This window comes from Cygnus olor, chromosome 2, assembly GCF_009769625.2.
Source record: "Cygnus olor isolate bCygOlo1 chromosome 2, bCygOlo1.pri.v2, whole genome shotgun sequence".
NCBI lineage: Eukaryota > Metazoa > Chordata > Aves > Anseriformes > Anatidae > Cygnus > Cygnus olor.
The window spans coordinates 121,138,295-121,163,025 of record NC_049170.1 but is presented as its reverse complement, the minus strand read 5'-3'; the positions used below and the strand labels follow the sequence as shown (position 1 = coordinate 121,163,025).

The 24,731-nt window shown below is 40.0% G+C and overlaps 1 protein-coding gene across 5 annotated transcripts; it reads right to left on the bottom strand.

The window, feature by feature from the left end:
• Nucleotides 1-3,191: 3,191 nt before the first annotated feature.
• On the bottom strand, nt 3,192-22,885 carry UBXN2B (UBX domain protein 2B). Of its 5 annotated transcripts, XR_005816460.1 has the most exons (10): nt 22,734-22,885; nt 20,641-20,741; nt 18,141-18,212; nt 16,493-16,652; nt 15,875-15,952; nt 10,884-10,993; nt 10,281-10,418; nt 8,591-8,752; nt 7,864-7,928; nt 4,725-4,874 (listed from the first exon to the last, which is right to left on the bottom strand). XR_005816460.1 is itself a non-coding variant. In XM_040545614.1 (9 exons), exons 1-9 carry the CDS (start codon nt 22,854-22,856, stop codon nt 4,712-4,714), a joined length of 1,107 nt encoding a protein of 368 aa, XP_040401548.1. In that variant the 5' UTR covers nt 22,857-22,884; the 3' UTR covers nt 3,192-4,711. The 5 variants fall into 5 exon arrangements, 4 of the variants coding, with proteins under 4 accessions (XP_040401548.1, XP_040401551.1, XP_040401552.1 ...); XM_040545614.1 differs by lacking the exon at nt 7,864-7,928 and having other exon boundaries at nt 3,192-4,874; nt 22,734-22,884; XM_040545616.1 differs by lacking the exons at nt 4,725-4,874; nt 7,864-7,928 and adding an exon at nt 7,954-8,136.
• Between the last annotated feature and the right edge of the window lie 1,846 nt (nt 22,886-24,731).

The window sequence follows — 24,731 nt, the reverse complement described above, 5'->3', positions numbered from 1 at the left end:
GAATAAATTGAGATAAATACCATCTTTACAGTCCTGCGTTAAGTAATTCCATCTACTCAAACTTCAACAAGAAAAAATGGTACAGTAAAAATTACTCCTGGGTATTCCCACTTGGGAGTACTCGCTCATTAGTATTCAAACAGTCTAAGATCTCACCAATAAATTAATTTAGACTGAGATGGATTTATAAATGTTAAATAGCATCTCTTCCAGAATAATTCCCTAAAGGGAAGTTTTCATTCCACCATTACGAATGAATCACTCAGTTTACCTTAATGTGGTTTGGACTAAGAATCTTCTCTTACCTGCAGAAAAAAAGAGCCCAAACATGAAGTTTATAGATCACACATTTGACTCAAGAACAGACATCTCCCAGCAAACAGACAAGAACTAAATACCCACCCCACTTTGCAGTTTGAGATGAAAAAGCCTTTTAAACATAATTTATTTGTTTAGCATTCAGATGTGCTGCCACAGAGCCATGGACAGAACATAAGACAGAATACTACTAAAGGAGGAGAGGTGCACGTAAGAAGGTGACTTCTGGGCTGTAACCCGAGTTCTGCTAATCGTCAGTTTAAAGTTCAGCAGGCTTTTTTGGAATGTCTGTAATGAAAATACTGAAGATGCACTGTGAGGTACTTAACATTTCCAGCCTTTAAATATGAAATGTACATCACAGTTTATTAACTGCAAGTATGATCAAACAAAGGCCAAGTAAATTGCTCTCCAAATACTAAGCTATTTCATTTTACCCTGTCACACTAGCAAAACCCATATAAATTGTAATTAAAACAAATCTTAGAGAAAGCCAGCATCACAACGAGAATTAAACAAAAAACAGAAGATACAGAAGTTGATTTTCAAGGTTGCTTCATTCCAACAGTTCATATACTGAAAAATGTGTTTAACTTCACTTTGAAAATACCTGAATTGAGCTTCCAGATTTGTACAGGCTACAAAGTCAACTCTGTAAACCTCAAAGGAGCGTAAATAGATCTGCTGCATTCTTCTCCTGCTGTTGTCCAACTCCTTTTCAATCAATGCCTTTCAGGCTCTGGGCTTTTTAGGCTATTATTGTCTTGCATAATTAGATCCAGATTTGTAACTTGACATTTAGCTGCATTAAGGATGTGGTTTGATCTGATTCAGAATCATTAGGGTTGGAAAAGACCTCCAAGATCATCTGGTCCAACCATCACCCTACCACCAATGTCACCCACTAAACCATGTCCTTAAGCACCACGTCCAACCTTTCCTTGAACACCCCCAGGGATGGTGACGCCACCACCTCCCTGGGCAACCCATTCCAATGCCTGACTGCTCTTTATGAGAAGAAATGTCTCCTCATTTCCAACCTGAACCTCACCTGGTGCAACTTGAGGCCATTCCCTCCAGTCCTTTCGCTAGATATCTTCGAGAAGAGGCCGACCCCCAGCTCCCCACACCTTCCTTTCAGGTAGCTGTAGAGAGCAATGAGGTCTCCCCTGAGCCTCCTCTTCTCCAGACTAAACAATCCCAGTTCCCTCAGCTGCTCCTCACAGGACTTGTGCTCCAGGCCCTTCACCAGCTTCGTAGCCCTTCTCTGGACACACTCCAGGGCCTCGATGTCCTTCTTGCAGTGAGGGGCCGTGGCTACAGTTTATAAAGTGTTCACCCCAGCTGCTGCCTACTGATGTTTATCATTGCATTAGTCTTTGGGTTTTTGAAGTTTACTTACAAATCATTGATGATCAGCTAAACGGTACCAGTCCTAGTTTTAATCTCTCCAGGGACCCATTCCAACTATATACATCCCACAAGCTTACTGGTTTCGACATCACACTAATTCAATACTTATTATTGGCAGACTCTTGCCGCTCACCATCTCATCTGCCTATAGAACAGCACATGCCTAGGCCGAGGCCTCACAGGCTTAAACAGCATGAGCAAAGGGAAGGAGCATCTCAGTCTATTCTCCCTGCAGAGTAATGCAATTAAAAGATCACGGGAGCTTTAGCTTAGTGCAAGCAACTAAGCAGGGAGCTAGTAACAGCACCTCTGAGCGCTCACAAGCTCATCCCTGGTTCATTTAGTATTGAATAGATTTGCAGCACAATATAGTTGTTAGTATATGCTAATTGGACAAGTGCATCTAGTAGTCAGAGTAAGGCAGAATGTTTACAAACTTCTCAAAATGCTGCTGAAAAAAATCCGAACCAACAAGCCAGATTGTGTTTAACCAGAATAAATGATTATACAAATGGGAGTGGTGTCCAAAAAAAGCACAAGTATTCAGGTCCAGAGAGATTTTAAAGAGAAAACATTTACTTTTGGATTATTTGGGTCTTGTGTGATAAACGATTTCTGTGAAAGACAAGCAGAGTTCAAGCCTGAACCTTTCATAAGCTGCCTAGAAGAACAAGTGATAGCATTATCACCTGTATTTCATGGAAGCTAAAAGGAATTTCCAAGAAGCTCAGTAGCCTTGCTCTGAGAAAGACCATCTACCAAGTTCCTTCTCCATGTTTCAGACTCCTTCAGTCTTCACTACATGTTCACATACATGTTCACTACACGTTCAACATGTTCATAGATCTTTTACTCCAAGAATTCTTTTGTGTCAAAAATGCCAAGCTGTTAGTTTCAAGAGTGAGAATTTATCATTAGCAAAAGGCATGGCATACAGTTATGAAAGTAGGCAAAAGATTCTAGAGGTTTTAAAGTACTTAGAAGCAGTGAAATATTTAAACACAAGCACCACTACATATTCCTAGTGCTTGACAAAATAATCTCAACTACTGGGACCCTCAGTTACTTTCAGCTGCTACTGATCTTTAAAATTTACCAGCTACTTGAAACAAATGTCATAACATGAAGCTGTGTTTCCTGGCATAAGAGGAATAAGAGATCATTTAGTTAACCAGCATCCTTCCTGCATCAGTGTTAATTAATTTCAGTTTTTGGAAATAATAAGCAATATAACGGGACCTATATTCTGAACTGAAATATGCCCAAACCACACATTGCCCAAGATCGATTTCACAACATTGACTTTGACCTCACACTTATATAGAGAATAGGAGTATATAAAATATATGTATAGTACGTGTCCATTCCTTTCTGCTTAGTTCTAAATATTTTTTATTTTGGCACACAACACAATCACTTCATCACAACATAAATTGGGAAGAAAAAAATTGTCTATGGTCTTTTTAGCTTAAAACTTTAATTACTTAGCACAATAAATGAATTATGATTAAATCATGCAGATATTCAGATTACAAAACTAATGACTTCAAATACAATTGCACATTTAAAATTTACTCAAACATCGATTTTGAGGTAAAAAATTAAGATTAATCAAATATACTGACCAATGATAAGCTAAGCATAAATAAATAAGTTTTGACATTTTCAGGATAAAATAATCAGTGAAAACAGTATTTTTAACACGTATATTGGCACAAGGGATACAGCCCATTTACCCTCCTTCAGAGTGTGATCCACTCATCTGATATAAAGCCACAAATATTATAAATCCACTTTAATATTAAAGCACAGCAGCCAGTCTGCTCACAAAGTAAGATTCCTATTTGCATACTGTAGTGTAGGGCCAAGTTAATTGAAAAAATATATGATTTCCAAGATTTAGGGGTTTAATTATACAGCCTCCAAATCAGTACAATGGAAATTGCAAGAGCAAATCCCCACTGAGTATTACAAAAAGCCTTTGGCCAAAATTCCAAATATAAAGACCTGACATTCAGGTCAAAAATACACGACCAGCTAATATGCCTACTTCTGTGCACGCACGTGACCGCATAAAAAAGTTCCGTGTCTGTGCACCTTGGCGTTTTTGTTTGGCTTTATTTAAGTAACGGTTCGTGTGAAGAATCATGTTAGCTGCACAGGGTTCAACTGCATATTCAAGTTCAAAGTGACCACAGGTTTACCTACTCCCATGAACTCTAAATCACAGCTTTTCTTCAGATGACAGTGGTCTCTCCCATTTCTCTAACTTCAAGAAGAAAGAAATGCATACTTATTTTCACCACAAGTAGAACTATAATACAAATAAGAACAGTCTATTATACAGTCTGCAAAAGCTGAGCTTTGCGTCTCCTGATACTGATTCACATCAGCAATTATATAGGGATATTTACATAAAAAAAGAATATAAATAATTATACGACACCATGAAACACTACAAACAGAATATACAAAAATTATAATAGGTCATTAATTATCTGTCAAACTATTAAACAGAACACTTTAATATTAATACAGTTTGGAAGGTAAACATAACCTGCAGGCTAGGTTTTCAGATGGCTGTTTGTCAATGCAGCATAAAACATTTCCATAGTGCAAATCTTACCAACTATATGAAAGTCACTGCCCCCTTGAGAAAAATGCTTCTCTCCCCCGACAAAAAAAAAAAAACACTGAAGAGTCAAAGTGTTAGCTCACATTTAGTATATGACGTGGTTTCAAACATACAAACACAGGGAACCTTAATTTTAACAGTGAAAAAGGGTTGAAAAATGTTAAGAAAGTAAAATAAAAAAGTTAATATATATGCTACAGCTGGAAGACATGAAACCCAAAAATCTGAACTGTGGAAGTGGGGGAATAAAGACACTGATCCTTCCTTTTTTTTTTTTTCTTCATCTGTTGGAAACATTGAATGACAATACAGCACATGCCCTGTATTTTACCAACAGCTGTAACATTACTTTAATTGCTGAAGAATCACAGTGTTGAGTATATCTGCTTCTTGTAGTGTCAGGCTTTCATCTGTTAGCTCTTTATTTGGAAAGGTAGTCACAAGAACAAAATCAGTTGTTGCAAATGCTGGACGGGACTGGATAATGAAATCTCGAATATCCTTAATCCTGTAGAAAGGATATGGATGTGAAAACTGTGTATGGTTCTATTTTGACATAAACCACTCAATATATCCTATTGATTTTACATTTCCATTTGATCCAGATGGCCAATAGTTGTAGCCTATATATTTTTTTTGTTTGTTTCTTGCATGCAAAACGTGAAGCATTAAAATGAATGTTGTTTTTTTCAAATAACAGAAATAAAAGTTTTAACGTAGGAATATATTATAAACTGATACTTATATTATAAACTGATATTTAATATAGAACATCAAGCAATGTCAATACCAGCTGTCAAAAAATCCTTATACGTATGCCAAAATCCTTAGCATACACCAAAAATGCTAAAGTATTATTGGAAAGAGAAATCTTACAATATGAAGTGATAAGAAAGCAGAGGGGAATTATTAATGCGCTTCAACTGTAAATAGGTTTCCCCTGCTTTCACTTAGCATTCAACTAGTGAACAATAGTTCATAAAACCACCAGTCACAGTATAACAAAAATAACTTAGCTTTATAAGACATGGATGAAAAGTAAGATTTTAGAGATAAAGAAGAAACTTGAAGTTTCTCTCAACACAGTAAACTGAGTAAAATCTTTGAAGATCTATTGAACTAATAAGCAGGCAGATTTACTGCAAACAAATAAACAGGGAGTTTAGTTTTCTGTCTTCAAGGTTTGTGATCCAAGCAATGCACTTTAGTAGCTGATTTTGATCATACATCTGCAAGGATAACTAAGAAGATCTACATCCATGAGAAAGACAGCAATGATTAAATAAACTTCTGTCAACCCACCCGTGGTTACAGCCTACGCTGGGAATTTACCACCTCTACTCTTTCATGTACACAAGAGAAAACATCACGGCTAGAGGGTTCCTAGGAGCCAAACTGTCTATCCAAGTCATTTCTTGCTGGAAAGGAAGTGTCTGGGCCTGTACTACCTGGTCTACTACTGCTGAAAGATTATTGCTGCATCATCCTCCCTATTGGCATCTCAGCTAAAATTGTCTTACTGTGGTCTGTGTATTTTGTCGGGTGAAGAAATTTGCACATTGCCTCTGCCCTTATCCTGAGCCAGAAGTAGAAAAAGAGAACAGGTCAACTTTCAAAGCCATAAACAGTGTTAGCATGGAACTAGGTCCACACTAAGAGCACCTCGAAGGCAGGAATCAAGCTCAGTTTCAGCTGTGTTCTAACATGATGGTGCAGACTTTGGAGTGGGGCTGACTTGAACATTGCTTGCTGTGAAGTGTGGGTGGAACGACTGCCCAAATCTCTGCCCTCTGCCCAAAGTTCTCTCAGCCATGCAGAACAGCAAGTGCAAAACACCGCTTTGCAGAACCTTGCACTAGCACAACCTCTTAGGTAAATAAGTGGGGTTGGCCAACACCATTTGCAATGCCCCAACAATGTCAATAAAACTGATGGCAAGCTATAATTAACAGACTACTAAGTTGATTGCAGCAGGTGGTCACCTAACAAGTGAGGAGGAGAAAAAGGCAGAGGCATTTAATGCCTTTTTTGCCTTAGTATTTAATAGTAACAACAGCTTTTGAGCTGTATGGATCTGAGTTGGAGCACCATGGCTTTCCATCTGTGGTCACCAGAACTGCAAGCAAATAGCTGTATCAGCTCAATGTTCCTAAGTCCATGGGGCCATATGGGATTCACCGCCACAGTGATGAAGGAATTAGCAAGTGTTATGCTGGTCTCCTCTCAACAATTTACCGAAGGTCATGGGAGTCAGGGGAAGTTCCTGCTGACTGGAAACTAACCAATGGTACACCCAACTACAAAAAAAAAAAAAGAGAAGACACAGGAAACTACAGACCTGTTAGTCTAACCTCAGTCCCTTGAAAAGTCATGGAGAAGATTGTCCTGGGGGATACTGAAAAGCACTTAAAGAACAAAGTAATTATCAGGTATAGTCAACATGGGTTCCTCTCTACAACTACCTCAAAGGAGGTTGTAGCGGGGTGGGGTTCAGTCTCTTCCCCCAAGCAAGAAGCGACAGGACAAGAGGAAATGGCCTCAAGTTGCGTCGGAGAGGTTTAACTTGGACAATAGGAAAAAATTCTTCACCGAGAGGGTTGTGAGGCATAGGAACAGGCTGTCCAGGGAAGTACTCGAGTCATCATCCCTGGAGGTATTTAAAAGACAGGTAGATGTGGTGCTTAGGGACATGGTTAAGTGGTAGACTTGGCAGTGCTAGGTTAATGGTTGGACTTGATGACCTTGGAGGTCTTCTCCAACCTCAACGATTCTATGATTCCACAATCAAGGGAAAGTTCTGCCTTAGTAATTTGATCTCCTTCTGTGATAAGGTCACCCACTTGGTGGATGAAGAGAAGGTGGCAGATGTATTCTGTATTTCGTTAAGGCCTTTGATACTGTCCCTCACAGAATGCTTCTAGACATACTGTCCAACTGTGAGATAAACTGATTCACGCTATGCTGGATGATGTAGTGGCTTGACAGCAGAGCTCAAACGGCTGTAGTAAATAGGTCTCCATCTGGCTGGTGGAAGGTCACCAGCGGTGTTCCCCAGGGCTCAATTCTAGGGCCAGTCCTGTTCATCACTGTCATCAATGATCTGGATGTAGGAGAGAAGCGCATCCTCAGCAAGTTTGCTGATGATACTAAACCGTGAAGTGCTGTTGACTCCCTGGAGGGAGGAGAGGCCTTGCAGAGGGATCTAGGTAGGTTAGAGCAGTGGGTGATCAGCAACAGCCTGAAGCTCAACAAAGGGAAATGCCGGGTTCTGCACCTGGGATGGAGCAATGCCAGACACAGCTACAGACATGAAGACAAGAGGCTGGAGAGCAGCTCAGCAGAAAAGGACCTGGGGGTGCTGGTCAACAGCAAGCTCAACACAAGCCAGCAGCGTGCCCTGGCAGCCAAGAGGGCAAACTGGATGCACTAAATACAACATAGCCAGCCAGTCAAAAGAGGTGATTCTTGCACTACGTTTAGCGTTACTGCAACCTCACCTGGAATATTGTGTGCAGATCCAATCTCCATAATATAAAAAGGACGTTAAGGCTCTTAAAAGCATCTAGAGGAGGGCAACAAAGCTGGTAAAAGGGTTGGAAGGCATGTCCTGTGAGGAGAGGATGTGGACACTTGGGTTGTCTGGTCTGGAGAAAAAGAGGTCAAGAGGCGATCTCATTGCTTTCTAGACCTTCCTGAGAAGAGTGGAGAGGGAGGTGCTGGTCTCTTCTCCTTGGTAACCAACAACAGGATGCACAGGAATGGCACAAAAGCTGCACCAGGGGAGATTCAGACGGGATATTAGGAAAAAGTTCTTTACCATGAGGTTGGTCACATACTGGAATAGGCTTCCTAGAAGGTGGCTAATGCCCCATGCTGGTCTGTACTCAAGAGATGTTTGAGTAATACCCTCACTTTGGGGTTGCCCTGGGAACAGTACAGGGATCTCATACCTAAACGGACAGTAATTATGGCTGGCACTGTCTATTTCCTGTCACTAGTCAGGAAAGTTTGTGGCTTTGCACTTACTGAATATCTTGGTGTTTTCGATTACAGTTTTGCTCTGACAGTCGATTTATCAGTGTGTCTCTGTCTATGAAAATGACAGAGCGCTGTGACATTTCAGTGGAACTGTATTTCCCCTTTTTGATGCCTTGTTGGTATTCATTTAATGACAAACTTATCAAAATAGTTATGGTTACCTGCATCGATGCAGAATCAATTTACCTGTGTGTTTGATTAAATCTTTGTATTAATCGGCTACCATCTGCTAGTCTAATTTGAATTTTAGTTGCTGGCATGGAGTCATCAATCAGAACAGGTGCATTAAGAATGGATTTCTCCTCCTCCTCTGGGGAAGAAGGTGTGCTGACTATTTCAGGTGTAAGGCTAGAGGATTGAAAAAACAGATAAACAGATGTTACTAATAGAGTCAAACCAGAACTGAATCTGATCTAAAGTAGAGATCTGTTGGTTTTTTTTAATTAAAAAAGGACAAATAATGCTTTTGCAGTTTCTTGTCAATGATTGACAAATTTCACATATATTTTCTTGTAACTGTGTAGATCCTTATGTTTGCAAGATATTAAATAGGCAATTAGGTACAAACTGAAACATCTTTGTTTATACACACAGAGCATGAAATCATTTTGATACTAAGATTTACCTATCATACTTCATGGAATAAATTAAAAAAATAATCGCACACCATTATACTGCATTATATTGTATTATATTACATATTAATATAACAGCACATTTCCTGATCTTTAAAAAAGGAAAAAAACAGGTTGGAAACTGCTAAGAAGCATTTATTGTATTAAATTACTTGCAATAGCATACCATTAGTACCTTTGTCAGCAAACAAACATATTACACAAATAGATACAGCTGTGAATAGAAACCTAGAAGTATGCACAATTCACCAGCTCATATCCAGTCAGTAAGAAAAGATACTATAAAACCTGTAATTGCTATGTAAAAAAGTTGATGATTGGCAGAGTTGAGGTCACGTTACTGTTTCTATTCAGCTTAAATTGCTGTAATAGTAGATTATGCACATTTAGACAAAGCAGACTGAGCCATTCAGTAACAGAATTCATCAGCACAACAGCAAATGAAACAGAACCACATGTAATATTTTTTTTTAAAGTCATTACATTTCAGGTTTTCTACTACAAATATGAATGTTTATCTTATAGTTGGACATGACACTAGAACTGGGGGGAAGTCAGGGCTCCAGTTAGGTGTTAGAGGATGAGTCCCTCCCCTGCCACAATCCAGGCTTTGCAGTAATATTTAATCTAAGGGAGCATGTAAAATATCTCTAGCTCTTTCCTTTTAAAAAAGAATCCCTACTATAGACTTTTGCAGTATCATTTGAAGTTTTAACCAAATCCCAGTTGTAAGAGTTGAGAGAGTTTGATATAACTTACTGCTTATTTATTTTGGATCAAATTAAAATACTAAAATAAGATTATTTTATGGAATTAATTCTCTTCCTTAAGCTAACAGACTTGTTTTCTATACCTCGTAAGGAGATTTTCTCATGAAATTTGTATGGTACTTATCACCTTCCAACTTCCCTTACTCCAGTTTTAAACACGGCTGAGGTTAATAAATAAGCAAAATTATATGCAAGAAGAGGCAGAGAAATCTCATTCACAATAAAGCATGAAGCATCTAGCAGATCTATGAGAAGGTCCAGAACACAGAACTAAGGCTTACCTTTCATTATATATAAACTTCCATGATTACTGGTGACTCTATAAAATCAGGCCTGGGACCTTGAAATCAGGGTGGCACAAAATTTTATATTGCTTTTGTCATCTGATTAGTTCTTCAAAAGACTTCAAATTGATTAAATCCAGCTTTTAGAATGACACAGATATAGAACAGAAAATTCAGTGATTTTTACCTTCCAAGTTTTTGTCCTTCTCCACTGAAAGCTTTGAATCGCAGTCTCGGCTTCACATATTCCTGTTCTTGGTGGTCTTCCATATCCAAATTAACCTGGCCACCATGAACAAGTCGTTGCAATTCCACAGGAATTTCCCTTAATACAAAAATAAGTTTCCCAATTATGCTCTGTACTGTAGTGCAAAATTACATAAAAATCTTACACAGTACAGTATGAGTTGACACTATTAACATGCTCATTTTAAAAGTTACAGATGTTCAATTATTTCATGAATTGATTTCATCCCAAAAGAACAGATAAAATTAAAGACTAAAATGAAGAAAAAAAGCAGTCAATTGACAGTCAAAACCTAGAATATGCTAACAAAACACAAGAAACTAATTGCCATCTATAATAAATAACGTTCAGAGTTAAAACACAAGAAGGAAACAAAATATACCCATTTTTAAGCGCCCCATGCACCTGATAACAAATACAGAACATATTTTATGGGTGCAAGCAGAGAAGAAGCCTTGACCTTTTGATAATTACAACTATCTGAGGAAAGCATTTTTCTTTACTTGAAGGACATGCCTCAACAAAATTGCTATTTTAACTTACCCTCTTTTAACAGACTCAAGAAACTGCGCATTTGTTGGGTCTGAGTAGGACCTCAACTCTCCATCATCTAAACTGAAGCCGTTCCTCCATAGTTTCAGCAAAACTTGAACCTGAGGCAAAAATGGTGAAATTAAGAGTGAATACACAAATAAGGTATTTCAGTTTCATACAGATTACTGCTGTCGAATTTTTCATCTATATTTAACAGATTTTGTGGCAGAACACAAACAAAAATGCAAATGACAAAGGAGAAACAGAGCACTGCATTGTAACTAATTTAAAGTATTGTAATGGTTACAGTGCATTCAAAGAGCAAACAATAGTTACAGACTATTATTTGCTCTAAGACCACTTTTATACTCTTTTACACAGGAAAAAGCATCTCTTAATCTGTCATCCACGACACAGAGACAACAGTCACTTTATTGTGAACTTCAGTGTTTCAACTACTTTTAAAAGCAGTAAACACTTCTTGCTGATAAATTAAGAAATAAATGCATTAATTTACAAAATATTGTTGATACACTAGTTAGAACTAAAACTATTACTTCCTCAAACTGCTGCATGCTGAGCTGCAATGAAGTTCATACTAGCTCCAGACCGTTCAAATCCTGATGAGCATCCTGGAGCATCCTGTGATGTACTTCCAGCCAAAGCCTTCCCCTGGAGGCACTGCAACCTTCAGAGCCTGCACCTCTCTTCCCTGCAACTAATGCCTTCCGGCCCAGCATGCCTACACTTCCCCAGCCAGTAAAAATAACCTTCCCTTAGAACACCAGCCCTGCCCACAGTTATGGTAACCCCACTGCAACACGCTTCCGGCTCCACACAGCTGGCCATTACTCAACAAGTAGAAGGATTACTTAAGAGGGTAAAAGACATCAGCTCCTGGTGTGCCATGAGAAAAGCCCACAGCCTAAACCACATCCTTTAGCCTCTCTCGTTTCTGTTACTTGATGAGCTTGATATTCACTCTAGCTGTTCATACGAATGGCAAAGTGTAAAGGACTTTATAATTTTCCCTCTCCCTCACTTCCAGCCTTTTAAATGAGAGGAAAGAAAAAATGCTCTCATCTACTTTTGCTACTAGATGCTCTCATCTACTTTTCCCTTATAGGAAGGCAAGTTCTCAAAAACACACACTGATTTGATCCCAAACAAAATCAAGCTGGTGGCAGGAAAAGGAGAAAAAGAAGAAAAGATTACTTTTTAACATGGATCATTTCCCTGACCCAACTTACCACTTCTGCTGGCTTGTGAGAACAAGAAGCTGGACTAGACTGTCTTTCAGCCTGACACCTTTTTTTGTTGTTGTTATGGGATTAACAACAAACTTCATTTCTTTCTTATGGATAAGTGAAAGAATTTTAAACACATCTAAGACACAGGGACAAGGAAACCAAAAATCATGCTCAGACTGAAAAGCTAGAAAATAAAAGCTTTTGATGCCTCCAACACCCTCACATTATCAGCTAGGATGATCAGCTAGGATTATACAATTTAAATTGTATAAGGAAGAAACTGAGGAGGAATTTGAAAGAAAAGATGATCCAATTTTTCCCACATTCAATCTTGAGTCAGAGTAGACTCAGAAATTATGTCAAGTAGAGTGAAGAAGCGGTTAAGATGAGAAGATCTGAGTTACCTGCACAGAGAGGATTTACAAAACCAGCTATTTATCATTATTGCAAGGGAATGTCTTAGTGAATCTCAGCCACCCACATGGAAGCATGCAAAAGATGACTGCAAAGATGGTGAACAACTTTTTTTTTTTCCCTCCACTCTGTTTCCTAAGTAGTGAAACCAGCACTTTCACAGCTGTGGGTGTGGAGCCTGTCTCTGACTAGAATCTTTTCCTCTAATTACAGTCCACAATAAAAGGAGAACCCTGCATTCCCCACCACACTGAAAATAATTTGTGAAGAGAAGACCTTATAAAAAGACACAATGAAACAGAGTATTATTGTTAAGGAAGAACAGGACTATTTCAGACTATGATCTGTTCTCGGAAATAATTATGCCTCAGGTTAGCTTCAAAACTAAAGACGGTTTTGAAGATGGATTATGACGAGAAAATTAATTTCCATTAACAAAAAGAAAATGCTTCAGAGGTGCTAAAACAGCTATTCTTGATATTTCTGATTCATTTTGTTTCTGTGCATTTATCATAAGGAAGCAATGGGTGACATTCACAGAATTGCCACTATGCTCAAACCCACTTTCAGCTGCTCAGTAGACATGATGTGAAACATTTGGTTTCAAAATCATTAATGTGTTCAAATAAACCTGAGTTCAAGTGTGTCTGTGACAGTTAGGATGCACCGGGGGGGAGGCATATTTGACCATCCTGATAACCTTCCACAATGAAATGACTGGCCTGGTAGATGAGGCGAGAGCAGTAGAGATTGTCCTTCACTGAAACCCTTTATTTGTCTGGCTTTGCTACAAGCAACCCCAGTTCAATGATCTGTATAGCCCTAACATTAACGAAAAGGTAGCTGCTGCTAAACAAAGCTGGGGCATCGTTTAACATCCAGGTGATCTGCTTTTCTAAATTCTGAACTACAGGAAGGGACTTTTTTTGATTTCTCATTTTTATTTTCTTTCTATACCAAACACAGTACAGATATTCAGGTGGCAGATATTTGCATGTATTACAAGTGACAGTTACTGGTATATGGCAAGAAATAATTAAAGAGAAGCTACTAATTGCTGAGGGATTTTAATTAATCCAAATCAATTCTGTGAATGCCTACAGGCCTTAATAGCTGTCACATCTCTTCTCCACATCAAATGAAGTTTTGCATTCTAACCTCTGCTTCATAACTGAGATCAGGAGATCAGAATTCCCCCAGCAGCTCAAGTCTACAGTTTAGTTTTGCAGTAGAAGCAGGACCATGTGTCCTGGGAAGAGTACAGGGAGGGGATCAGGAAAGCCAAGGCACAGACAAAATTGAGCTTGGTAAGGGATGCAAAAAAATAACAAGAAGGGATTCTACAGGTACAATGGGCAAAAAAAAGCCAAAGTGTTCGTCCTCCTCCGATAAATGAGAAGGGAGAACTGTTAACAACAGACATGGAGAAGGCTGAGGTACTCAACAACTTCTTTGCCTCAGTCTTCACTGCCAGTCAGGCTTCCCACATCTCTCATTTCCCTGAACCTGTAGATGAGGGCTGGGGGAACAAAGTCCCACCCACTGGTTTGAGACCACCTGATGAAACTGAGCAGGTACAAGTCTATGGGGCCTGATGCCACGCATCCCAGGGTCCTGAGGGAACTGGCTGAACTAGTTGCCAAGCCTCTCCCCAACATAATTGAAAAGTCCTGGCAGTCAGCTGAAGTCTCTGGTGACTAGAAAATGGGAAATATCACTCCCATTTTTAAAAAGGGTAGAAAGGAGGACCCGAGGAGCTACAGAGCAGTGAGCCTCACCTCTGTGCCTAGGAAGATCATAGAACAGATCCTCCTGGAAGCAATGTCAAGGCACAAGCAAGACAAGGAGGTGATCCAAGACAGCCAGCATGGCTTCACCAAAGAAAAATTGTGCCTGACCAATCTGGTGGCCTTCTATGATTACTGACTGCATTAGTTGACAACGGAAGACTGACCAATGTCATCTACCTGGACTTCTGCAAGGCCTTTGACATGGTGCCACATGATATCCTGGTCTCCAGACTAGAGAGAGACGGATTTGAAGGGTGGACAATTCAGTAGACAAGGAGTTGGCTGGATGGCTGCACCCAGATAGTGGTGGTCAATGGCTCTATGTCCAGGTGGAGGTCAGTGACGAGTGACATCCCTCGGGGGCCTATACTGGGACCAGACCTGTTTAGTATCTTTACCAATGACATAGACAATGGGATTGAGCGCACCCTCAGCGAGTTTGCAGATAGAACAAAGCTGAGTGGTGCAGCCAATACAACAGAAGGAAGGGATGACAAAAGGACCTGGACATGCAGAAGTGGGCCCATGTGAACCTAATGAGGTTCAACAAGTCCAAGTGCAAGGAGCTGCACCTAGGTTTGGGCAATCGCAGGCATGAGCACAAACTGGGAGAAGAACTCTCTGAGAGCAGCCCTGCAGAGAAGGACTTGGGGGTTCTGGTGGATTAAAAGCTTGACATGAACCAGCAGCGTGTGCTTGCAGCCCAGAAGGCCAACTGCATCCTGGGCTGCTTCAACAGCAGGGTAGGGAGGTGACTGTCCCCCTCCGCTCTGTCGTCGTGAGGCCCCACCTGGAGTGCTGCATCCACGTCTGGGGCCCCCAGCACAAGAAGGATGTGGGGCTGTTGGAGTGGGTCCAAAGGAGGGCCATGAAGATGATCAGAGGGCTGGAGCACCCCCCCTCTGAAGAGAGGCTGAGAGAGCTAGGGGTGCTCATCCTGAAGAGAAGGCTCCAGAGTAACCTCACTGCAGCTTTTCAGTACCTAAAAGGGGCTTATAAAATAGATGGAAAGCAACTCTTTGCTCAGTCAGACAGTGACAGGACAAGGGGGAATGGTTTTAAACTAAAAGAGGGAAGATTTGGATTAGAGGTTAGAAGGAAATTCTTCATTCTGTGGGTGGTGAGGCACTGGCACAGAGAAGCTGTGGATGTCCCATCCCTGGAAGTATTCAAGGTCAGGTTGGATGGGGCTTTGAGCAACCTAATCTAGTGGGTGACATCCCTGCCCATGGCAGGGGGCTTGTACTGAGGTGATCTTTAAGGTCCCTTCCAACCCAAGCCATTCTATGATTTACACATGCCAAAGGTGGATCTGATCATCCAGCCTTCTTGCCCAGCAAAACCATAATGCAGGCCCTAAGGGTATCCATTAAATATTTTTCCAACGTGGATGCTTTTGCTTAATTTCTACTGAACACATTTCTAATATTTAGGTATTTGTCTTTCCTTATAGACAATTACAGTAATACTAGCATTCAAGCTGTAAACATCGTAAAGAAGACATCTGCTGGAGATGCTGTTTCCCGCTATTCAGAATTGTACTTACATCTTGATTTTCTCCATATATATATTCAGAGTGCTTTTGTGATGAGTCACCCAATCTATATCCACCACCAGAAAATGACTGAAAAAAATACAAAGAAAAGCCTATCGAAATAAATATCTGAAACCATTTATTAAGATACTTACAAAGGTGCAAATAAAGACATCAGCACACTTGCTTCCATGGTTAAAAGCAAACACGCTGTTCTAACTTGCATACTTTTGAAGTGGAAAATTTTAGGTAGTAACTGTAAAAAGTTTAAGCAGGTTTTATACAATCATTTGAGTTTCTAGTCTGTATACTTTTTCAAATATTAGTAATTCAACACATAAGAGATTTTGATTGGGACACAAATGCAGCTGATTTTTTTTAAAAATCAATTTAGAAATAAACCAGGTAATCCCAGTTTAGGTTGATTTCTAATGATTCCTCCTCAAATTGTGTGGTTCCCCACCACCTTATTTTCTAGAGAAAGCTACCGAGCACAGATAATACACAACTGTGTTGCTCAAATCCTCTACTACAAGCAAACCACAAAAAGGCATACCTGCTCTCATGTGATTTAGATGAGTTTCAAAGAGCCTGATGTAAACAGAGACCAAAATACCTTTTGACTTTTACCTTAGCTTTACTGAAGTCACCAGATGATCTTGAGGCTTCATCTAATGGTACAGCCCCATGTTCTTTTGCTTCTTTGAAGAGTTCAGCAACAATTTTACTTGGGTTATTAGAAGCCCCAGAAATCTGTAATCCTCTGTATTCAGAGTCACCTGAATAAAATCTTTAGAATAGTAATGTTCATAAGCAACAATGCTTTAAAACGACAAGTGTCACTTTCTCCTTCTCATTAAAAGAAAATAAATTAATGGACAAAGAGCCAAATTTGGCATAAAACCTTCCCATTCTGATCACAGAAGTGTTCCACCTGTTTCTGAGTTTCAAAGCCGCAATGCTCTATAGACATAAGGCTAGCCAAACTAATGAGATGCCTTCCAGAACTTACCCCAGAGGTTAGGGGCAAAAATCATATGCTTAAGTGAACACAACCCTGATGCAGACTTGGCTTTAAACACCTTATTTTACGTGGATGCTGACTGCTCCTGTAAAAACTGATTTCCTCAGGGGTGTCACATGCATGGGTCTGTCCCTGGGCTGGTTAGAACTCCGATTCACAGTTAACACTACTTTGGCAGAATTAATGTAAAATTGTTTTTGGAAAGCCTGAACAGTACCAAAAATTGATCTTTTAATGTAAAGATCCAGCATACTTCCATTCCTACCGATATCACAAATGTAAAGTTTTTAATAAATTTGACTAAACTTCGAAGGCATTTTTATTTCTGCAGACACTGCTGTGAAAGCTAAACTGTGATTTTTTTCTTCGACATAGCACCTTTTCCAGCTCTTGATTATAAAGATCAAGAATTATGAATTATCAAGGATCAGTGAGGAAGGTGCTATAAATCCCAAAATACCAATGGAACAGATACTATGGATAAAAAAAATCTGTACATAAGTACAAAACCTGGCAAACCTGTGAGTCTTTCACTCTTGATCACAAAGAGCTTTAATAGTTAGTAAAATGAGTGCTTTATACTTTTCTTAACTTTTTCACTTAACCACTTGGGGCAAGTTAAATCAATTAATCCATGTGAAACTGTCTCTCAGGCCAACACCTTAAAATACAGTTAATTCAATCATATTTCACAATTACCCAATAACAGCAGGTGATGTACAATCATACTATTTTTACAATGTCACATAACTGGCAATCTCTTGGTGTCATCTCTCCTTTGTACATAAATCTGTATTTTTATCCCAGTTGCCATTTATATTGAAAAATCTTTATTAGATTTTAAAGAATTTTTATTGGAAAATAGATGAAATGACAATTCTCATCTAAATTTGTATTCAAGAAATAAAAGTACTCAAATATTTGAGTAATGGGTACACGGAACAATTCAGGATGTTTAAGAAAAGGCAAAAGTTTTTGAGTCCAAGCATAAGTTACAACCTTTACATTCATATGGCCATGTATTATCCAAGGCATGTACAGGTACAAATTGACCCGAGATGACTACACCCAGATTCTGCTAAATATTGTTTTACTACAGCAGTATACAGCTAACTCTCTAGTATATCAGCATCTCTGTTGTTACTAGCTCTTTGCAGGAAAGACTTAGCTTATGTGCATTTTGAAAAACAGGGTGGAACAATGTATAAACGTCAGATAAAACAGTTTCACAACTGTGTTTTGTTTTTCAAATACCTTTGGTTTTCTTTGTCATCGCTCATGCTTCTCTCGGGTTTTCTCAAACTTCTGAAAGAACCAATTTTAAGACTGCCAAGAAAACGAAAGGAAATGTTTGAGGATGACTAGTACACATACTTCAGAGATTATCAGAAGTATCTAACTTCTAACTTCCGAAACCACTTATTTTTCAAAAATTAAGGATATAAATTTATTTTTTAAAAATGATTTTTTTTTTTAAACCAGACAAAATTCTCCAGAAGATCTACCCTGACAATGGCTTATCTTCTTCTCACTATACTTTTCTGTCCAAAGTACACAGCCACAGACGCTTAACACTGAATAAGCCAGAAGTGGAATTCTGCTTCCATCCCTGATGGTCCCACAGATAACAAAAGTAATATGCAAGCTGAACAGCTACTGAAGAATCCTGCCTACCACTATTAATTATACTTCAAATTCTTTCCACAACATTTTAGCCGATTTTGTCAAGACGTAAGTTGCCGAGTGAAGTCATCTTTGCTATTCTTTGATGTCCTGGAGTCCCTATCCACGAGTATCCGAGAATCTAAAACACAGTAGCCCTCATTTCCATTTTACATGATTAAAAAAAAAAAAAACATTGAATGACAACATTGCAAAGACTTTCAGAAGATGATCAAACGCAAATCAAATTCTGTCTTACAACAGGGACCAACTGATAAGCTACTACTGGCCAAACTAGGTTACATCTGCAACACGCCAGGAACGGCTGTTCCTACGTTATCTCTACATCCTTACTCTGTAGTGTTTTATCATAAAACTCATTAATGCAAGATCTATGAGAGGTAGCCAGACTCACAGGTACGACAGAACATAGTCTGCTACATGAGGAACTGCATAAGTTCAAACTAGCAAACTGTCATCTGTTTGGCTACTATACTTTTCAAATCAAAGCGTAGTGGAGCAGGCCACCTCTTTTTAAAGTACTGGTGCTGACAAAACAATGTAATTAGTTTAATTAACTGATTAGCTCAGTGAAGGATCTGCTTCTTCTATTTTCCCAAAAAAAATGTATTGTTATGGACTTAGGCTATGGGAACTAGAATCTCTCTTATTGTACCACTCTTCTCCTCTTAACCATTTCAGTTTTCTTTCTTTGATGTGTTGCGGGGCTCGTATTTTTGTGCCAGCTGTCCTGGGTTTGGTGAAGGTGCTGGAGCCCACATAACATGATGGCATTTGCTCCAGCAGGGCCCAGAGACATCCTCTACACCTGCAATTGTGGAAGACGAGTAGATGACTTCAAGAGCAGCACTATGTCTCCTCGCAATTAATATATCGCTCATTTGAGAGCAAACTAAAGTCAACTAAAAAAAATAAGTAAGTCTCATTGTGGATACCATGCAAAGAGCAGCCATCGCTTCTTTCTCAGACAGCTTCCAGCATGATTGCCAACAAAGAGCAAGTGTTTGCCAACAGCTATCACACCAAGTATTTGAGACACCATATTGCAGCTTTTCCTTCAGCTGGAATAGGAAGCTGTAACTTCATGACACATACTGGTAAATGGAGCTGTTTGTTTCATTTGTTTATAAACTCTGTTCTGTGTAACTGATTGTACCCAAAAAACCACGACCTATTATTTTACAAATGTCACATCCTATGTTAAAATCCCTATTTGTAAAGACCTGCATTTCTACACTCGAGGCATGGCTCTGGTGACTAAGTCTGCCCTTGAACCTCTTTTAAAATAGAGATTCATGTTGGCAGCTGTGAATGAAAGACAAGCCAAATACAATACTTGTTATTGTCTCGCTGACAGTAATGACTTAAAGACTTGTCTTCTTTAGAGCAATTTAAATAACAATTAATTAAGAACTGGCAAGGTTTCTTTATAAATTTTTAAAATTATATTGAATCTTCAAATGCCATGTGAACTGCAAATGCTGCAGGCCAGCAAAACCTAGCTTTATACTCAAACATCTTCCCTTCCATCCACCGACAACAGACAACTTTATTACGAATCCATGCTTATTTCTCTCACTTCCTATGAACCTACTACTCACTTTTCAAACTAATATTTGTCTTGTCAGGTTACTTAAATAGCACTGACCTAAGTACAACACTCAAAGCAGCTCGCACATCCACTTTCTCACAAACTACTGATTTGCTGAATTTTGGAAAAGCAAAGAACTGCAGTATTTTTCTGACAGAGCAAGTATCCAAGTTCTATCTGTGTGAAAAAGCAAGCAACACTGCATTTCATTTACAGCATCCTAATTTTATCTTATCTGAAGTGGGTTTAAAGGGCTGTGGAACAACATGTAACACAATGGTTCCCAAATAGATGAAATAAAAAAAAAACATTTGAGAAGACACCAACTATGCATTGTTACAGGGATTCACAACTCAGAATTATGAATTGCTGTAGATCACTTTTAATACAAAGTACAGACCAAGCAAGTACGACAACAACATCTTCTTAGCAAACACAGTACCAAAATGACACATTCCTGAAGTACGAAGTACGCCTTACCCCTGGGATACTTTTGAGCTGTTCATCTTTGTAGTTGTTGGTTTGTCAGGACACAGTGCCTGCCTTTTAGCTTCATCTTCATATAACTCTGCCAAGGCCAGCTGTAGGAAACAGGACACTTTTTAGAAGTCAACAACTCCAGAACTACAAATGCAACAGAAATAAGACCAAAACTAACACTAAATATGCACATTGCCAGAAAATTAGAAACGTCAACATGAGAACTCCCAACTACTTCTCTAAAATTCTTCACGAAAAAAAATGCATGATATTCAATATGCTTATACCAGCGTAACTTAGAATTTATACTCTGCTCTCATTTGGTCCACGCTGCTTCATTAGCTGTAATCAGCCTGTATTAGAAGTTCAGGATCACGAGAGATTTGTATGTGTACACAAATGCATATATAGTAAGCATCATCTCTTTAATGCTAACAAATTGAACTAAAGCTCTTAGGTACCCCTTTGATAAAATTGGGAAGTAAATACATTTTACAAAGAAATTTTAAAAAAATGCAAATTAAATAGCCTTGTAGTAGGATTAAGATACAAATCTGATCTGACTGGCTTGAATTCAAGATATCATTGCAAATACTTTTAATATGCCACTTTTCCCCAAAAGCTCACCAAATGCTGCCATATCACTGGAGAGTTCTTTTTTAGGAAGTTGTGGGAGGCACATGTAACATGCCATTTTTAGCAAGCTTACTTCTGTTCTGAATAACATTCCACTTTGTTTCTCAGATTTTCCTTAATTTTGTCCCTTCATGCTATACAAATGACATTAACGTTTTATCATACATATCAGAACAGGTAATAGGCCACAATTTCATTACAGCTTTATGTAAAAGCAATAAACATTAAAATAAAATGAAACACTGTCCATCTTTCAAAACAAACCGCTATGATCACAGGATATTATCTGTGTATTACAGCGATGTATATTCAGCAGAGGGAAAAAAAAATGACTCATTAAGGAAATTAAACTGGGTGATAAGAGAGAACAAGAAAACCACCGAAGACCTCTATCTGAAGATGCAAGCATCTTCTAGATATGTTAAGCAGATGAGGCAAGTCAGACAGCAAATCCATAAGCAGATACTAAAAAGAACAGGCAAAGATACACCCCGTATCACTCCTAATCCAAAGACGAGGGGATGCTGAGAGAGCACAGAAGGGAACGGTCAGGTTTCTGTGCTTTCCTGATACCACATCTCTAATGGTGCCACAGCAAACCAAGCACTGAGCTCAGTGGACCACTGCTCAGACTCAGGAAGGCAGCTGGGTTTTTAGGATGTTATCAGTAATCACCTACACAGAATGCTGCCGGCCTCAGTCAACTGACTGAAGATATTAAGAACTAAGAACTACCAACTCTGACATAACAATTGTTACCTATGGTAGCAAACTTAGTCTCTCCAAGAACATATGAAAATCCCAAATAGTAACTGTGGAAAAAAGGAAAACATTATCCCTTGTTAATTACGTGTAATTAAATAAGAGCAGTTTTGATTGTTAAAAGTTTCCCTGCTTTTCTAATTCAGTCGTTGCTAAAATATTTCAAACCTTCATATTGTTTCAATGTCACTTGGGGAGTAAAATACATAAATAAAGACTTCTAAAAGCGTTTGCAGTTAGGAATTTAAGCTCCAGTACTGAGTTATATCTGCGATCACACTTTCTCAAAACCCTTGGAAACCAGGAAAACGCTCTTGCCCTTAATCTTAAACTACGTTTGTGAAGACTGGCATGTGTGTATGGGAGGGGACAGCCCTACTAAATAATAAGAAAACACAAGGGCGCCAAAATAACTTGAGGTGAAGCCCTGCAGCCCCTGCTGCACACTTTCAGCATCCTGCAGGGATCGCCACCACAAGCTGCCCACCCGCACCTCATTCCTTCACCTCAAAGGCTGAACGAAACATACATAAACATAAAAATGTAAATAAGATGACGACAGCCGGGCGCAGCCCCCTGCACTCAGAGTCCCGGCCCCTCGCAGCGGCCCGCTCTCCTCACGGGCAGCCTGGGCGAGGCCGGGCGCTCCGCCCCGGAGAGGGCCCGGGACTCCCGTCCCTCCCCAGCCCGCTCACCTGCAGGTCCCGTGCGCTGGGCGGGCGGCCGCTGCGGGGCTGCCGGTCCCTGCGGCCACCGGGGGTCGCCGCCGCCGCCACGTCCCCGTCGGGCCGGGCGGGCGCTGCCCCGCCGTCCGCCATCTTGTGGAGGGACGGAGGGAGGGAGGGAGGGAGGGAGGGGGGGCCGGCGGCACGTCCGGCTGCCATGGCGACGGGGGCCCCGCCCACCGGGTTGTTACCATGGGGATGAGGGGGGCTGCTGCTCAGTCAGTCAGTCTGTCAGTCAGTCAGTCTGTCTGTCTTCGGCTCCGTGCGTGTTACCACGCCAAGTGCCTGCCATGCCCCTAGGAGGGCCAGTTTGCCCCTGTCCTCACCCCAGCTAGGTGGAGGAAGGCTCTTGTCGAGCAATGGGTCTGGACTCTGCGGGGTGACCCCCTCACTATGCACAGTGTTGTGTGTCAGAAGCTAAAGCTAGAACTTAAAGATCTCAGTTACCCCAATGTTGTGGTTGACAGCAATTGGTCACCCATCCAGCTGCTGGCTCGCTGTCCACCAGCAGGAGAGGGAAAATAATCTGAAGAGCAAAAACTGAAAACCCATGAGTCGAGATGAAGACCCATAGTGGCCCTTTGCATAGGGGAAGCAAAGCTGCATGCATGAGCAAGGCAAAATAAGTTATTTGTTTGCTACTTCCCATCCGTGGGCAGAGAAACATCTGCAGCTTCCAGGATTTCACCACGTGCAATGGTTACTCAAGAAGACAAGTACCATAAACATGAATGTCTGTCTTCTTCCTCCTTTCCTTTTGCTTTAACCATTGCATATATTTTATGGTATGGAACATCCCTTTGTTCAGTTTGGGTCCCTGTGCTGGCTGTGTCCCCTCCCAGCTTCTGGTGAACCTCCAGCCTCCTCACCAGGAGGGCAGAATGGGGGGAAGAAAACCTCCATTCTGTGAAAGCACTGCCGAGGAAGAGCCCAAACACAGATGTGTTGTCAACACTGCTTTCCTCCCAGATCCAAAGCACAGCACCTAGGAGCTGATATGAAGAAAATTCACTGCATCCCAGCCAGATCCAGTACAGCGAACCACTGACATTTTGGTTGAACATTTTATGTCCTCACCTGCACTGAAATAAAACAGTGTAGTGCTATATATAAGACATGGAATGACCCTAAATGTAATGAATGAAGAGCAAGTAATGTTTGAAAGTGCACGTTTTCAGTTTCCCAAGAATGAAAATAAGAATAAAAAGGAAAGAATGAAGTGAAAAAAATATATATCTAATGAATATGTATATATATTTTATATATAATAGAAAACAAGTATTGATAATAGTACAAATAGGAATCAATAGATCAGTTTACAATTAAATATTTCATTAAGAAGTAGATCCATTGTATTTGTAAGCAAATAAATCCCTACCCCAAGTGAGGCCAGCCGAGCTGACTGGCAGCTGAAAAGTTTTGTAATGCAAACTATTGAGTATGCAAGTGATTACAGCATGCAGTTGGCTGCTTGGGGTTTCATCTGGAATTGTGAATTGACAGCTAAAATCACTAATCATCCAGCATTCACACAAAATGCTCAATTAATCCTCTACTGAAACATGAAGGAGGAACTTTCCTTCGCACGTGACAGCGACTTGAATGATGAACCGAGATACTTCTGAAGCCTACAGCTGGATGTGGCTCCTGCTCTGCTGAAGTAGCCAGCTAACATTCCTCATTTGTTTTCAGTGCCATGCAGCTGAAAAACCTGCCATTCTCTAATGAGCCTGTCCAGACCCTGCTCACCATGGCTTGTGCTCCAGAAATACTGGAAACTGTGGTTCATGGAGCTGGGGTCACACAGGACCTTTTAAGACTGTTAAATTTTATGCTTACACTCATCCCTTCGTAGTCAGCCAAGCCTGTGTTGAGCACACAAGTGAGAGGATCTGCTTCGCTGATGAACAACAGGGAAAAACTGTGGTTCATCACCCAGATCCATCTCAAGGGCTAATGCTACCCTCT